The following is a 15,736-nucleotide window of genomic DNA, read 5'->3' as shown; positions in this document are numbered from 1 at the left end:
TCAATGGAGTGTAATTTGTATCGTCACCTTTAACACTTTCCCGGAGTGTAAATATCGCCCCCCTCAGGATCAAGAGTGCAGAGTGCAAAAAGAATGCAGAACCTCTTGCTGGTAAAGAGATTATCCAAAAAAAAAAAGAATGATTATTGCATTGTTAGGGGTCATGGGTGAAAGGTCAAATTCCAGATACATATCAAGCCAATCCCAGACAGAGTGACAAAGAGAAAGCGAATCAATCAGATGACATAACCAACCGAAAGGAATTGTATTATTCTACAATTTCATTTTGACAAAAGTTACACAAGTTTACAGGTTTACACCTTATTAGTTCACAGGTTTTAATTATTAAAAAAACTGACTCTCGGAAAAGATGAGACATAAACACAATGATTCAATACTGAAGATTCTAACAAGCTCTTAATGCCCCTTGGGTCAAATTCCAAAACACAAATAACAGCTCCTTCGCTCAAATTGAATGATAGTTCTAGAAGACACTCAAGGTTTAGAATTCTCCTTCAACTTGTGTTCCCTAATTACTCTACTACTAAAGGGCTGTTCACACATGCTTTTGCATTTAGTCTGCGTTAATTGTTGGTCTCTGTATCTAGAGTATTTGTTTCAATGGCCGTCTTTTCAGCGTCTCCTGCCATTAGTGCCACGTTTTTAAAAAGGCACTTCAAGTTAAAAACTCGTTCTTATCCATTTCAATGCTCTCCATCTCCATCTTGTGTGAACGGCCCTCAAGACATTCTAGAACACTGACATGGTCTGGGACAGTCCATGGTTACATAATACAAGAGAAACATTGTTATCATGATGGAAAAACATTAAAAGACATAGGCAAAATCATACCATTATTAATTAATTCAAATGATTAAAGATCAGTTGAAGCGTTAACTGAATACCGTACAAACGGCTCTATTGACTAAAGCCACTTTGGAGAATTTAGTTTGAACTAATGCACTAGAATTAAACCCCACACAGAATAGTACACTTCAATATTTCTAAACCAGCATCCATTTCCACTACGGACTAAATACAGACACAGTACAAACACAATATCAAGGATTCTCCAACACTTATATAAAAATGAAAGGAAAAACTGAGACTTCATGTCCACTGAAACAGGAAGACAGGTTAACTACAGGATCACTATAAGAGGTCAGGTTATCAGACTGCAGATGGTCCATTCCTTCAGGACTGCTGCGGGTGTATAGATGTGTGTGATCAGTGTGTGTATGTGTGGAAATGTGCATGCATGAGAGCGTGAGTAAATAGTTTTCCGTTGGGGTTATGTGTGTTAGTCAGGCTTTCTCTGAGGTTGTTAGTAGCTGTGCATGTCACTCGTCGGGTTTTCTCTTGGGTTTTTTAGGGTTGCGTGAGCGACTTTTGGCTTTGCAGAGAGGACAGATCGGTGCGTTCCGATGGATTTGCTGGTGGCAGGACAGACAAGCCTGGAAACAGACAACAAATGAAATCAATATACCGCCTCCTTTACTTTATACATACTGTTTCAGAGATCTGATCACAAAATGCATTAAACCCTGTGTGTGCAAATCTATATTTACAACCAGACAATCATGTGTATGTCTGTATACATATCTAGGTATGTCGTATACATACTGTATACGTTTAGAAATGTAGCAGAGTCTAGCGTCTTTCCACAGTGAGCAGGTACAAAAGTTTGAGGTCAGTAACATTTTGATATTTTATTCAGCTAAGACGCATTCAATTGATTAAAAGTGACAGTAAAGACATTTAGAATGTTACCAAAGATTTCTATTTCAAATATAATCTGTCCTTTTCTATTTGTCAAAAAATCCTGACAAAAATGTATCACAATATTAATGTTTATTGAACAGCAAATAAGCATATTAGAAAGATTTCTGAAGGATCATGTGACACAAGTGAAAATTACGCTTTGCCACCCCAGGAATAAATTAAATTGTAAAATATTTTTTATTGTAATAGTATTTCACCATTTTACTGTTTTACTGTAATTTTTATCAAATAAATGCAGCCTTGGTGAGACTTCTTTCGAAAGCATTTTAAAAAATCCTACTGACCACAAACTTTTGAATGGTAATGTACATGTAAACCAGTTTTAATTAGAAACAAAATAGCATGGTAGCAGTTCAATCCCCAGCTCATTGAGTATAGTTTAAAAAGTGACTCGGATGTTAATTCAGTTCCGGTGGATTTCAATGAAGGCATCTTTAGACTGAATGAAACTGATGACAGTCTGTTACACAAATTAAAAAGAACCAGTTCCTTCCATTCTTTCGTGAATCAGACTACAGTGGAACAACAAAGACAATGCGACAGAAAGTTGTGTTACTTGCTTTATTCTCAGTTCATTTTGTGATACCTGGACCATCTGCCTCATAACCTTCAGTTCAGAATGCAAGCTCACAACTAAGGTAAAATATGTGTAGACACTGTCAAATAAGCTAAATATATTTCTCCACATTATTGCTGATGCGTGTGTACACAGATACTGCTGCAGTAACGTAAAAGTCTATTCACCTTCATAGGTGGCGGCTGCTGGCGGAACGTCGCTGTCTGTCTGACATCCTGTTTCCGTGCAGCTTGAAGCTGCTGGGCTGCAGCCGCCGCTGCCGCTAAGGATTCTGGGATAGGAGGCTCCTGAGGTTCTGTCTGCCACTCAGCCTTTTGCTTTTCAAAGTAGCTGAAAGGAGATGAAGGGCACACAAACAAAAAGTAAGCAATTTAGCCTTCCCATACACAATTACACTCTCTCTGTCTCGCAAATTCACTGAATCAGCTTTAAGAATTACTCTCTTGCAAACACACACTCCTACACTGCAGTGACTCATTTTGAGGAGTTCCCCCAGTCAACGTGAGCGACTTTTGGCTTTGCAGAGAGGACAGATCGGTGCGTTCCGATGGATTTGCTGGTGGCAGGACAGACAAGCCTGGAAACAGACAACAAATGAAATCAATATACCGCCTCCTTTACTTTATACATACTGTTTCAGAGATCTGATCACAAAATGCATTAAACCCTGTGTGTGCAAATCTATATTTACAACCAGACAATCATGTGTATGTCTGTATACATATCTAGGTATGTCGTATACATACTGTATACGTTTAGAAATGTAGCAGAGTCTAGCGTCTTTCCACAGTGAGCAGGTACAAAAGTTTGAGGTCAGTAACATTTTGATATTTTATTCAGCTAAGACGCATTCAATTGATTAAAAGTGACAGTAAAGACATTTAGAATGTTACCAAAGATTTCTATTTCAAATATAATCTGTCCTTTTCTATTTGTCAAAAAATCCTGACAAAAATGTATCACAATATTAATGTTTATTGAACACCAAATAAGCATATTAGAAAGATTTCTGAAGGATCATGTGACACAAGTGAAAATTACGCTTTGCCACCCCAGGAATAAATTAAATTGTAAAATATTTTTTATTGTAATAGTATTTCACCATTTTACTGTTTTACTGTAATTTTTATCAAATAAATGCAGCCTTGGTGAGACTTCTTTCGAAAGCATTTTAAAAAATCCTACTGACCACAAACTTTTGAATGGTAATGTACATGTAAACCAGTTTTAATTAGAAACAAAATAGCATGGTAGCAGTTCAATCCCCAGCTCATTGAGTATAGTTTAAAAAGTGACTCGGATGTTAATTCAGTTCCGGTGGATTTCAATGAAGGCATCTTTAGACTGAATGAAACTGATGACAGTCTGTTACACAAATTAAAAAGAACCAGTTCCTTCCATTCTTTCGTGAATCAGACTACAGTGGAACAACAAAGACAATGCGACAGAAAGTTGTGTTACTTGCTTTATTCTCAGTTCATTTTGTGATACCTGGACCATCTGCCTCATAACCTTCAGTTCAGAATGCAAGCTCACAACTAAGGTAAAATATGTGTAGACACTGTCAAATAAGCTAAATATATTTCTCCACATTATTGCTGATGCGTGTGTACACAGATACTGCTGCAGTAACGTAAAAGTCTATTCACCTTCATAGGTGGCGGCTGCTGGCGGAACGTCGCTGTCTGTCTGACATCCTGTTTCCGTGCAGCTTGAAGCTGCTGGGCTGCAGCCGCCGCTGCCGCTAAGGATTCTGGGATAGGAGGCTCCTGAGGTTCTGTCTGCCACTCAGCCTTTTGCTTTTCAAAGTAGCTGAAAGGAGATGAAGGGCACACAAACAAAAAGTAAGCAATTTAGCCTTCCCATACACAATTACACTCTCTCTGTCTCGCAAATTCACTGAATCAGCTTTAAGAATTACTCTCTTGCAAACACACACTCCTACACTGCAGTGACTCATTTTGAGGAGTTCCCCCAGTCAAACACACACACACACACACACACACACACACACACTCAGGAACAGTGTTACTAACTCCAATGAGAGCTTCTCCTCTTCCTGGCTGAGGTCGGGAAGTCTCTGTAAGCCGAGGGTCATTCTCAGGGCATCCACGTGTTCTTTCAGTGGCTTGTATTCATCGTGGAGACGTCTGGTTGCCTCCAGCAGCTTGTTCAAGTCACTTTCAGACTGTTTGATAGTGTTTTCCATCTGGGAGAAGAAATACAGCCACTCCATAAATCACAATGGTGTGAACCTAATGGTTAGACATCTGACCCAACACAGAGGTTACTGGACCAGATCCTTGACATCACAGAAAAAAAAGTGCTAGTAGAGCTTATAAAACCTATATACTACCATTTAACCATTTTCCATTTTTGAAAGAAGCTATTTGAGCACATAGTAATATTGTATTACTGAAAATACGGTAAAAACAGTAGTATTGTGAAATATTATTACAATTTAAAATAACTGTTTTCTATTTTAATATATTTCAAACTGTAATTTATTCATGTGATGGGAAAGATAAATGAATTTTACTCTAGCCTTCAGCGTCACATGATCTTTCAGAAATCATTCTGGAACATTTCTTATTATTGTCAATGTTAAAAACAGTTGAGCTGCTTAATATTTTTTTTTAGAACGTTTGATCATTTTAATGCAGCCTTGCTGAATAAAATGAAGTTATTTAAAAAAAATTCTTACTGAACCGAAACTTTTGAACGATACTTTATTACCTTTGAATATGTGCATTAACCCCTTAACTGTCCCCGTCCCACCTGTGGGACGCTTGGCACTCTTTTTTGTTGTTGTCCTTTTTCTCTATCAAATCTTTTAGTAATCATCATAAATCATATATCATTTGAAAGCTTAGAAGCCCAAGATTCATCCTGCGGAAACCATTTTGTAAATATAGTGCATTTTCTTTACGGTAAATTTAAACTACCATAACTTTTTGATACTTTAATATTTCTTTTGCGATAATCTGCTGATTTTCTTCTTTAAAAAGAGACCAAACTTATGTCTGTATTCCAAAGTGTTCATAAATTACAACAATTTAAGTGTGGATAGTGCACCTGCATGCCTATTTTAAAAAATGGGGGGTGAAAGTTAAGGGGTTTTAAGTCATAGTCCGTGTAAATGTGAAGAATATATTTTTACTTTATTGACTGCCCAATAAATATGATAAATAGTGCAGTGCAATGTGTAATGTTTTTTGCTTATTTACCACATTGATATCAGCATGTATGAGACGCAGCTCCTCTACATGAGCCATTTTCTCCTGCAGCAGAAGATCCATTTCCTGTTTGTACTCTCTCAGGTGCTTCTCCTCTGACTCCAGAGCTTCAAACTCACTCCTCAGTCGAGATTTGATCTTCTCCATCTGAATTGTCTTATTCCTGCAAAACCACACACAACACAGTAAACATCCAGCCAATGCATGACAGCATATGCCAATGCAATGCAAATGCAAAGACTTCTGATCTGGTGCATGTGGTTTTATATATAAATAACATTTCTGTCCCCCTCACTTCTGAAATGATGGCTACGCCCCTGTTTTAAACGAATAAGACATCTATTATGTGGTTTCAGAGATGCGATCACAAAACGCATTAGACCCCGTGTGTGCAAAGCTATATTTACAACAACCAGACAATCGTGTGCATGTCTGAGGTTTGTATAAATGATTAAGAACCGTTCCGCAGGAAATGAACCGTTTGCTCTGCAGTTTCGTGTCTAACCACAACAGGACGCTTTTCACACTCATCCTCGTCAAAAATAACGGTTAATGTAGAATTAGTGTGATATGTTTTCAGATTTAGTGCAAAGCTGTGTGTTTTTATAGTTTAAGCGGTTTGCTTTAGCACCATGACCGATACAAAGAGAAATGTCATGAATTTTTTCATGTAGACTATACATGCAATTCATGCATTGCTTATGAAATGAAATGATTACGGGGAAACACGCCGGGTTTTTGCAATATAGGTTGAACTGGCCAGATGTTGAAGACAGGCTAGCGTGTCTGCTTTTGGGATCAATCTCAGCTTTTCTTACCGTATTTCTTTGATGTTTTCTAGCTTGCACATTATCTCTTGTTCGTCCGCCATGGTGGACTATGAAATTGTGAGACTTCTGTGGGAATAAGAAAGGAGGTAAAGGTTGTAGCGGATATACCTCTCATAAGAAAGACAATGGAAATGCTAACCAGCTGTGGTCAACAGTCAGCAACACGGCGCTGACTACATTTCCCACAATCCTCGGCGAGGCTTAAAGGGAGAGTGTTCAATTAAAAATACCCAAGCGTTTGTCGGACGTTTATGAAATTTCTTATAGGAAATATTTGGGAAACTATTGAAAAATGTAGCCATCTAAAATACCACCTACATTTTAGTGACATCTGGTAGAGGCAAACTTCATATTTTTAAAAGTATGAAATAGAAACAGCCAGTAATGTGGTTTATTACGGCTTTATTAGAAAAGAAAGAAAAACATGTACAGTAAAACAGGAAACAACTACATTGCCAGTTGCTATCTGAACTTATTCACATGACAGCAGCAGTCTCACTTGTCTCAACAAGTATTTCAACATACATTTGATATACTGAATTCCATATTCATGTAGCCTACTGTGGTATTTACACGATACTCCATAGTACTTAACAGAATATAATATGTCCAAAACAGTGGTTATTTATTCATACATAAGTGCTTACGTTGATCAGAAATGTCTTTGTATACTCAAGCTGCACTTCAAGACATGATTGAACTTAATGAAGAACCATAGGGTGCATTTGAGGCTTTGGTTTCGATTGCTTGCAGTTAAACGCTCACTTCCCCTCTGTAATTTAGCCACCTCATTATCCAGTAAGTAAACTGATTTCGAGAAAGCAAATGATTCAGTTCGCGACTGAACCGTTCGGTCGATTCAGACTGAATCGCGAAGCGCGTTTGAGAGATTCATCGAAAAGAATCGACTCAAAAGAATGATTCATTCGCGAATCAGGCATCGCCGCTTCTGATTCAAAACAGACAGACAACAGAAAATACAAGGCACGAGGCTTGAAAGCTGTTACTGTCAGGGAAATGCATCGCTAAACAGACCTTCGTTACTGAAAAGCGACATGACCCTCGACGCTACCAGAGAGCTACCAAGAATTATAGTTGAACTAACAGTTTAACCAGTCGAGGCATTGTTCAAAGGTTGATACTTCGTTGCAAAGGATGCCAGGATAATAACAACAACTGCTGAATACTGTATCAACCTTCTGAACAGTAAAGTTGGGAGTGTGGCGGTCATATCGCACAGCGCATCCAGCGCTCTCGCGCGCGTCCGATGTATTTTTAACCCTCGGTTGCTGCATTACCGGAGTCCCGTCCACCCACGTGCTTCAAAACGCGGAGACGGAGGCAGCAAAAACGCACTTTCTGCGGCTCCGAGCGCAGCGACAGGGGGCGTCCGACGCGTTGCCGAAGCGCAGGCGGTGGGTGCAGTCGGGGCCGCTGTAGGGAGGGAGAGAAGTGAGGAAAGGGAGGGCGAGAGGAGAAGGAGGGATGGAGATGGATGATAGATGCTTATGTAGCGCGTCCCGTACGTTCACCGTTATGCTCGGCCGCAGACAAACTTGCATCCTCCCGTGACTTTCTTTCTTTCCCCTGCTGCTCCACCCATGAAGCAGGACGCAGGGCGAATGCGTGCCAGTGTTCAGGAGCGCGTCGTGATCGCTTGTTTATCCGTCTGATAAATGGTTTTGGAGCTCGCCGCGCCCGCCGGTGCAGGCCCTGCGCTCCAGCGCTGCATCCCGCACATCCAGCGGGTTTTCCGGGTCAGAGTGAGCTGCAGCACCGCCGAGTCCAGCTGCGAGAGCCCCAACGCCGGCTCCAGTATCATCGTAAACATCGAGGACGGCAAGGAAGAAGATTGCACTAAAGCTAAAGTGAGTATGTGCGTGAGAGAGCGCGTGTGTCGCAGGAGAGCTGTGCAAGCACGACCGACACTCGCCATTCTTCATTTCATTACATTTTCGAGTCTATTTTTACTTTCACGGGCCAAATGAGGAACTTTGGTTATTACCTCTGTGATTCCGTAAAAAACATCCCATGTAAATGTTTCAGGCGAGGCGAAATGCTCTTTAAATTACGCGCAGAACTTGATGCTCACGACTCGCGTTTCACAGAGATTTACCGAGAGCAGTTTGACATACGCTCGTTGACTTTTGAAGATACAAGGACCTTTCATAGACAGTAGTTTTTATTTTTATTTTAAGATAATCAAATGTATGACTTTATCTGTAAACCTGACCCTCGCACAAACCTGTTGACTTTATAAGAGCTGAAGCAAAACATGATTTATGAGCCGTTCATATAGCGCAAGTCTTTGATATTTGTCATTATATTTTCAAACATTTGACCCTCACAAGTCTAGCCAGATTTGTACACACACATGCATCCTTGAAAATGGTGCATTTCCCTATTTTTAGGCAGGTTATCTTCAATATTAAACTTTTTTCTACTCTTTATGCATGCACTGAAAGCACGAGGCATTGCACTTGCAGGATGCTGGTCATGAGAAATGAAATGTCCTTGCTTGGGCCAAACAAAGTCAAGGCAGTTGGAGGGTCCTCTCACACACACTCTTGTTTGGCATCCTGCATGCATGACAGCGTTATCGCACCAGCCTGTTGCTGCGGCTGCATTTGTCTGTGTTTGAGTTTGGCATGCACCCAAAGCATTGAAAGCATCTTCAAGTGTGAAGCTTCAGGTAAGAAGTGGCCTTCTGTCTGTGCGTCTTTCTGTGAGTTTCACCTCCTGCTTACTATTTTGGCACAACTGCACCATAAGATGCTGCCACCCACCGTGTCTTTAGTCCGAGCGCCTGAGCTCAGAGCTGCACCGTGGGCCTTAAATGGGCTTCATCTAGCCATGAGCTCCAGCAAAGAGACTCCACTTGTTGCTATGAGACAAACCAGCATAAAGCTGTGTGTGTGCTCGAGTACATGGTGGCCTTGCTTATTGTAAGCCTGTGTTGTGGAGGAGGTGAGGAGAAGAGAAGGGAAAAAGAGAAGCAAAACAAGGCAGAAAAGAAAGGGGAAGAAAAGAAAATGGGGGGAGACTTTTAAGAGGAGGATGCATTCTGTTGTTGGGCTTGTTTGTGGTGCGTCTGCTGAATACACTTGTGCTGTTTTGCTGCCGGCTGTTTGAGTCACGGAGTATTGTGTGATTTTTAGGACGTGAGATATGACCTGTGTGTTTACAAAAGCCTGAAATTCGGTGGTCCGCTTGTGTGTGGCTCACTGAAAGGTGACGGGCTGCTTGTTTGTCCGTAAGAGAGCCATTCTGGCTCACCGTGCTGCAGTTTCTCTCTGCAGTCAGAGTGAAGTGTTTGACGTGACAGAGTACGGAGCTCTCTTGTATTTGTTCACCCGAATCTTTTATGTTTAATATGACGTCTTGCTTTCGCAAAAAGCCGATTGCGTCCAATCTCTGCTCTCTGGCTCTTTCTTACAGAGGAGTGGGCTCACACCTTTTCACCCAAGGAGGAGTATTTCAGCGTTCTTCTCCTTTCGTCCTTGCGTTTTCATGATGCTCCATGCACACAGACCTCTCCCACCCACTCAGCAGCAGCTTCCCAATCAGTTCCAAAGCTGGCCGGGTAATTTACAGAGAAAGCGTAAATTTACGTCAAACACGTCCTAAGGAACAGGGGCGTGCGAACGAGCAGCTGACCTTTTTTTATTTAAAACTTGGCATGAGTCTTGACTGGTTTACGTCATTATTTCAGATTGTTTTTGGATCGGCTCTTCAGTTACCTTGTCCTCAGTTCCTACTGATTTTGGCCACTTATATCTAATTATTCAGGTTTTCTGTGGGCTGTTTCACTGATCTCAGAACAGTTTCTCAGTCTGCTGTGGTGGACTGCTGCCACTGACTGCGTGATGCAGCTGATTTGTATAATTTAATGCATACAAAACATGTTAAAGATGTTCATATAATAAAGTGAATTTAAATTATTATTATTATGTTATTACATTATAATATGATTTATATTTAAATAGATTAGTAATATATTTTAACATTTTATTATATAAATGATATTTATTATTAAGTTATTAGTAAGTTATATTAGTATTATCATTGTCATAAATGTTAAAAGAATTCATATAATAAAACCTTATATAATAATTATTGTTGTTAATAATAATTATTAGTATGGTATTATAAATAGTAATTATATTTACATGTAAATGTATTCGAAATATATTTTATTTTTAACATCTTTATGATAATAATATTATGATTATTGATAATAATAATAATAATATATTACAGTTGCTAATATCATTATATATCATCATAAAGATGTTAAATATCATTCTTTCAATATAATATATATTTTTAGCATCTTTATGATAATGATAATCATATTATTATAATTAATAATAATAATATATTTAATTGTTATCTTATATATAAAATAATAACAACAACAAGAATATTGTTATTATTAATAGTATATATATATATATATATATATATATATATTTATATTTAAAAATATTAGTAATATATTTTATTTTTAGCATATAAATGCTTTTTAACATCTTTAATGAAAATCATTAATAGTAATAATAATAAAAATATTTTATAATAAAGAGGTTAAAAAGCATTCATATGATACATTTTTTGGTCATAACAATAATTTATTTATAATACAAAAATATTTACCATTGTATATTATTATTATTATTATTGTTAAATATTACAAATATCATATTTACCACAAGCCTGTGGTATCACAGAAAATCTCAGGATGTTTGCCTCATACATTCCACTTTTGAATCTCAATGATATTAACAGAAAACTTGTGTCTACTATGGAAAGGCAAATTGTGTTCCTGCAGTGTCCTGCTGTAATATGCACCTCTCTTTTCAAGCTGTAGTGATTATTAAAGCCGTCATCTCTTAGGTTTACTGCAGCTGTTTGACTGATCTCAGAACAGCTCCTCCAGCTGATCTGAGACCTGCTGCTGAAGCTGTGATCTCCAGCTCGGGCCCGTGGCTTGTGAGTGCAGATGATGCGGTTCAGTGCCCAGGGGAACATGCTGCTGGAGTCAGCGTCACGACTCAGAACAGCAGCTATGTCACGCTGGGGAGGAAATTCTTCAATACGCCACATCTGCAGAGAGAGAGAGAGAGAGGGGGAAGATTGTATACACTGTCAGTTTAAAGTGATATTATTCTTCTCAAATGCAAACAAACACACACACACACTTTCGCTCTCTCTCTCCGCCGCATGTGCGAGGTTCTGTGCGTAGGTGTTTATTAGTGAAGCATGCATGTGTGCTGCTTTATGCGTGCATTTCGGCTTTGCACATGAAGCGCTGTATGGTTTCGAGCGGTGTCGATGTAATATGTGCGCCGTGTGTTTGCATGTGTGTGTTCCAGGCTTTCCCAGAGAACACTGCGTTGTGTTAGTCGTGACTGCTAAAAAGCAGTTAGCTGATGACAGGGCTGCGTTGCTAGGCAACCGGTGTCATGAGCGCAGAGGAGCCTCTCGTAGCTGGATGGTGCTATCGGTTTTCTCTACACACACATGCACTCGCACATACTCCCAACCTACACGTACACACATCCCTCTCACCCCACACAAAAACAAACAGATGCACACACATGCACACGCAGAGTCACATATTCTCACTCATGCACACATGCATTAGACATTGCATATCAACCTTTATAGAGCTACCCATGTTTAATTCCAATTTAAGCTTGAGTTGAAGAAGTTTTTGGGGAATAGCAGGGAATTACGGCAGGTGTGCAGGAATCTGCTGAAGGGAAAGGGAGCGAACTCAGGTTTGGATTTAAGAAAACGTGAGGGTCTCAGAGTTTGTTTGCTTTGAAAGAAGTTCATTACCACAGTATCGTTTCCCCTCAAGGAAGTTCAACCGTAGCCCCACCCAAAGTAGCTTCTCGTTTTGTCATATTGAAATTGTTTACAATACTTAAATGTTCTGTCATGAGAATTCAAGAATGCAATGATAAGTTTTCCCAGCAGCACATTGGTGTAGCCTGACCAAGCCAGTTGTGTGTCTGTCTTCCCTCATATATATATGTATATGTGTATATATATGAATATATATATATATATAGTGAGAGGGGGGAAGAAAGATGTATTCTATCTATCTATCTATCTATACACATATGTGTGTGTGTATTTATATATATATATGTGTATATATGGGTATATGTATATGTATAATAGATAGAAGTATCTGCCATGACGCACAACACATAATTTGGGACAGTTTGGGACGTATGGGCACATGCGTCATGCCGATTGTCTTCTAAGAATATGCTCACCTCTGTAAACCGACTGACTTAAATAAAGACAGAACAATGAGTTAGCTGTATACTGTACAAACAGGAGGAGCTCAGAGCAAACTTGCATGTGTTAGATGAAATAAGAAAAAGCATTAAAAAGAGTTATGAAAAGCTTATTTTATCTTTTGGAGACCCAGCAATTTATTATATTAGTTGCATAAAAAACATAAAAAATTTTAAATTTATTTGTATTATGTGTTATTAATTTTCTTTCAAAGCTGAATCTTCAGCAGCCACTATTCTCTGTCTCATGGTCCTTAAAAAAGAAAATCCAGAAATCGTTTGTAACATTATAAATGACCTATTTTTTTTTATTATTTTTTTATTTCAGTTTAATGCATCCTTGCTGAATTAAAAGTAACAATTTATTAAAAAAAATAAAGTAAATAAAATAAAATGAAATACTGACCCTAACTATTTTACCGGTAGTGTATTTGTTAAATATTAATATTATCACCGTGGCCAAAAACACTTGATATAATTGAAAATCTCATATTGTCCACATTAAGATTGAACAGTGGAATGTATAGTTTCAACAAAAAGCTTATGTCTGTTACTGTTATGTAGGAAGGTAAATTGTTTTCCTGTAATATCCAGTCTATCTCTAATGCTGTAGTTTAGAACTTAATGTGTCTTTTCAAGCTGTAGTAATTGTTAAAAGTGATTCAAGGCAAGCTGTAGTGATTGTTTGGTGAGCTGAGTGGTCACAACAAGTGCAGCACTACAGTAGTGTTACAATTTATTTAAAAAACTGTTACAGGAAAATCATGAGTGTTTTCAGACTTGTAGTGAAATTTTACCCCCTTAGTTACTGTTGCTCACTCGGACAAACAAACGGAGTTGCTCACTGTCTTACAATGACAGCTGTCAGTGAAAACCTGATAAATTTGGGACACAGATGGACCTTCAATAGGGACTTAAATATGCCATGGAGGGATATATAAAAGATATTAAAATAAATATGTAAAAATACAGATCACAATGCAAACGGGAGAATTATGTTACAGTCGTCACGATCGCAATGACAACATCCCGGATCATCACCGTTCATATACCGCAGAGTAAGATTCACCAGATTAATATGGAGAGGCACTCTAATATAGACCGTCGTTTATGTGTTTTTGACTTTCACTGCACGGTACATGATGTGAGAACAGTTCGCTATTTAGCTTTGTACGTTAGCATGGACTCTCTAACTTTAACGCTAACATTAGCTAGTTTTAGCCAGAGATACCTTTCTGAAGCACAAGATGACATTAACGTTCCCATTGGCTCATCTGCGTTCGAGGGGAGGGGCTTACCGATAGGTCAATTAGATACCAAGTTAATGGTTCAGACTGTCCTGTTCGGCCAATTACATGTGAGAAGAGCAAGGTGCTCCAGCATCCTTTGAGTCATAATTACTGTACAGTGTGCTTTAACCCTTAATTAATTAATTAATTTTTAGTTTTTTGTTTTTTTGACAATGAGAGAAATGAAAAAGCCAAATAAATAATCAAGATTATGATTATGACTGATGAAAGTAACTAATTATAAAAACTGTAGATTACCCAGTAGTGGCGAAACTTGTCTGTTCTCTGTTTGAAATCTGTTTTTTTTGCAGCATTTGAGCATTATAGCCAATCACAGACATGTCCATTGAACACATGAATACAAAAAAAATAAAACAGATTTCAAATAGACAATTTTGACCACTACTAATTAAACTACTAACTACCACTACTAACTTAATAAAAAAAATATATATTAATTTTAAAATTTGAATAATGGCACCATTTATGCAATGCTTTGATTTACTTATGTATAAAAAAGTAATTAAAAAACGTTCTTAGCTTGGTTTGGATGTGTAGCGGCATAAAAAATGGCATGGAGAAAAAAAAAGTACTTGAATGTAAATTATAAAAAATTATTATGAATGTAAATGATCTTTTCTCTTTCCCTCAGGAGTACATTGTGTCGCTGATCAGTCCAGTGCATAAGCACCGTGAGCGTTTGACTCTTTGGCTGCAGCGGCGACTACATGCCCTACGAGCAGCTATTGAGTACGAGAGCTGTGCCGTGGTGCAGGTGAGAGACCATGCACTGGAGCTTCAGGGAGGTCATGTGCAGGTAACAGCTGCATGCGCTATGCTGCAGCGCCTGAAGATGGAGCATCGCGGCTGCCGTGAACCCCAGCCCTTGCCCGCTGCCGCCGGCCACGACTCTCCAGAAGAAGAAGAGGAGGAGGAGGAGGAAGAAGAAGCTGGGGAAGACGGGAGTAGTTCTGAGAGCGACGGCGAGGCACGGTCGCGGAGCCGGAGATCTGGAGGAGCTGTCAGTGCAGCGGGGTCAGGAGAAGGAGCAACCGGAAGGAAGCAGGACCTGCTCATATCAACCAAACCTCACCGGCAGCTATGCCGCTCATCCTGTTTGGACCGTCCCAGCTTCAGCCAGAGCAGCACCTTACAGGAGTTGCGCGCAGATGACACCCAGAGAGCCCAAATGCCCTTGCGTCAAACCAGCGATCGAGATTACCAAACCAAAATTGACTTTGCTCTGAAACTGGGCTACTCTGGAGAGCAGGTGGAGTCTGTGCTGAGTAAACTGGGGTCCAGCGCACTAATCAATGATGTATTAGCCGAGCTGGTACGGCTAGGGAATAAAGGAGATCCAGAGAGCCAAACGGCAATGGGCATTGCCGGTTTAATGCCACGGGCGGTGGGAGCCAAAGAAGCCGTCAGCCCCGAAGCATCGCTGGAGGAAGACACATCAGACACGAATGACAACCTGCGACCAATTGTGATTGATGGATCCAATGTTGCCATGAGGTAAATGCTAATGAGAACCAAACTCTTTCCACATATATTGTTTAAAAACATGCAATTTCTGTAATTGCTGACAAGGCCTACATATGCATGTTTTGAGCCTAGCAGTCAAAGTTAACTTGAGACGCTGTTTGCAACCCATTGTACACTGTAATCCAATATATTTCAAGCTAAAATTGAATTATATATATATATA

At 39.2% G+C, this 15,736-nt stretch overlaps 2 protein-coding genes across 3 annotated transcripts in view; one reads left to right on the top strand and one right to left on the bottom strand.

The window, feature by feature from the left end:
* Positions 1 to 268: 268 nt before the first annotated feature.
* On the bottom strand, positions 269 to 6,582 carry LOC107746238 (zinc finger C4H2 domain-containing protein-like). The gene is made up of 7 exons (XM_016560364.1): positions 6,414 to 6,582; positions 5,587 to 5,758; positions 4,396 to 4,568; positions 4,009 to 4,171; positions 3,705 to 3,713; positions 2,527 to 2,544; positions 269 to 1,454 (listed from the first exon to the last, which is right to left on the bottom strand). The coding sequence occupies exons 1-7, from the start codon at positions 6,464 to 6,466 to the stop codon at positions 1,341 to 1,343; spliced, it is 702 nt and encodes a 233-aa protein (XP_016415850.1). The 5' UTR covers positions 6,467 to 6,582; the 3' UTR covers positions 269 to 1,340.
* A 1,009-nt stretch (positions 6,583 to 7,591) lies between these two features.
* Positions 7,592 to 15,736, top strand: part of LOC107746237 (probable ribonuclease ZC3H12B) — an 18,793-nt gene continuing 10,648 nt past the window's right edge. For both annotated transcript variants that reach the window (XM_016560362.1, XM_016560361.1), the window contains exons 1-2: positions 7,592 to 8,293; positions 14,681 to 15,543. In XM_016560362.1, coding sequence (XP_016415848.1) covers positions 8,102 to 8,293; positions 14,681 to 15,543 — 1,055 coding nt within the window. In that variant the 5' untranslated portion in view covers positions 7,592 to 8,101. The remainder of the gene's footprint in view (positions 8,294 to 14,680; positions 15,544 to 15,736) is intronic.

Source organism: Sinocyclocheilus rhinocerous, unplaced genomic scaffold (genome assembly GCF_001515625.1).
Source record: "Sinocyclocheilus rhinocerous isolate Xijiao unplaced genomic scaffold, SAMN03320098_v1.1 scaffold3060, whole genome shotgun sequence".
Lineage (NCBI taxonomy): Eukaryota > Metazoa > Chordata > Actinopteri > Cypriniformes > Cyprinidae > Sinocyclocheilus > Sinocyclocheilus rhinocerous.
This window is presented reverse-complemented; position numbering and strand designations above follow the sequence as displayed.

Coding starts and splice junctions, on each gene's coding strand:
- LOC107746238 (XM_016560364.1), bottom strand. CDS start 6,466: ATGGCGGACGAACAAGAGATAATGTGCAAGCTAGAAAACATCAAAGAA. Junction 5,759..6,413: donor GAAAACATCAAAGAAATACG/GTAAGAAAAGCT, acceptor GTGGTTTTGCAG/GAATAAGACAATTCAGATGG. Junction 4,569..5,586: donor TACATGCTGATATCAATGTG/GTAAATAAGCAA, acceptor TTCTTCTCCCAG/ATGGAAAACACTATCAAACA.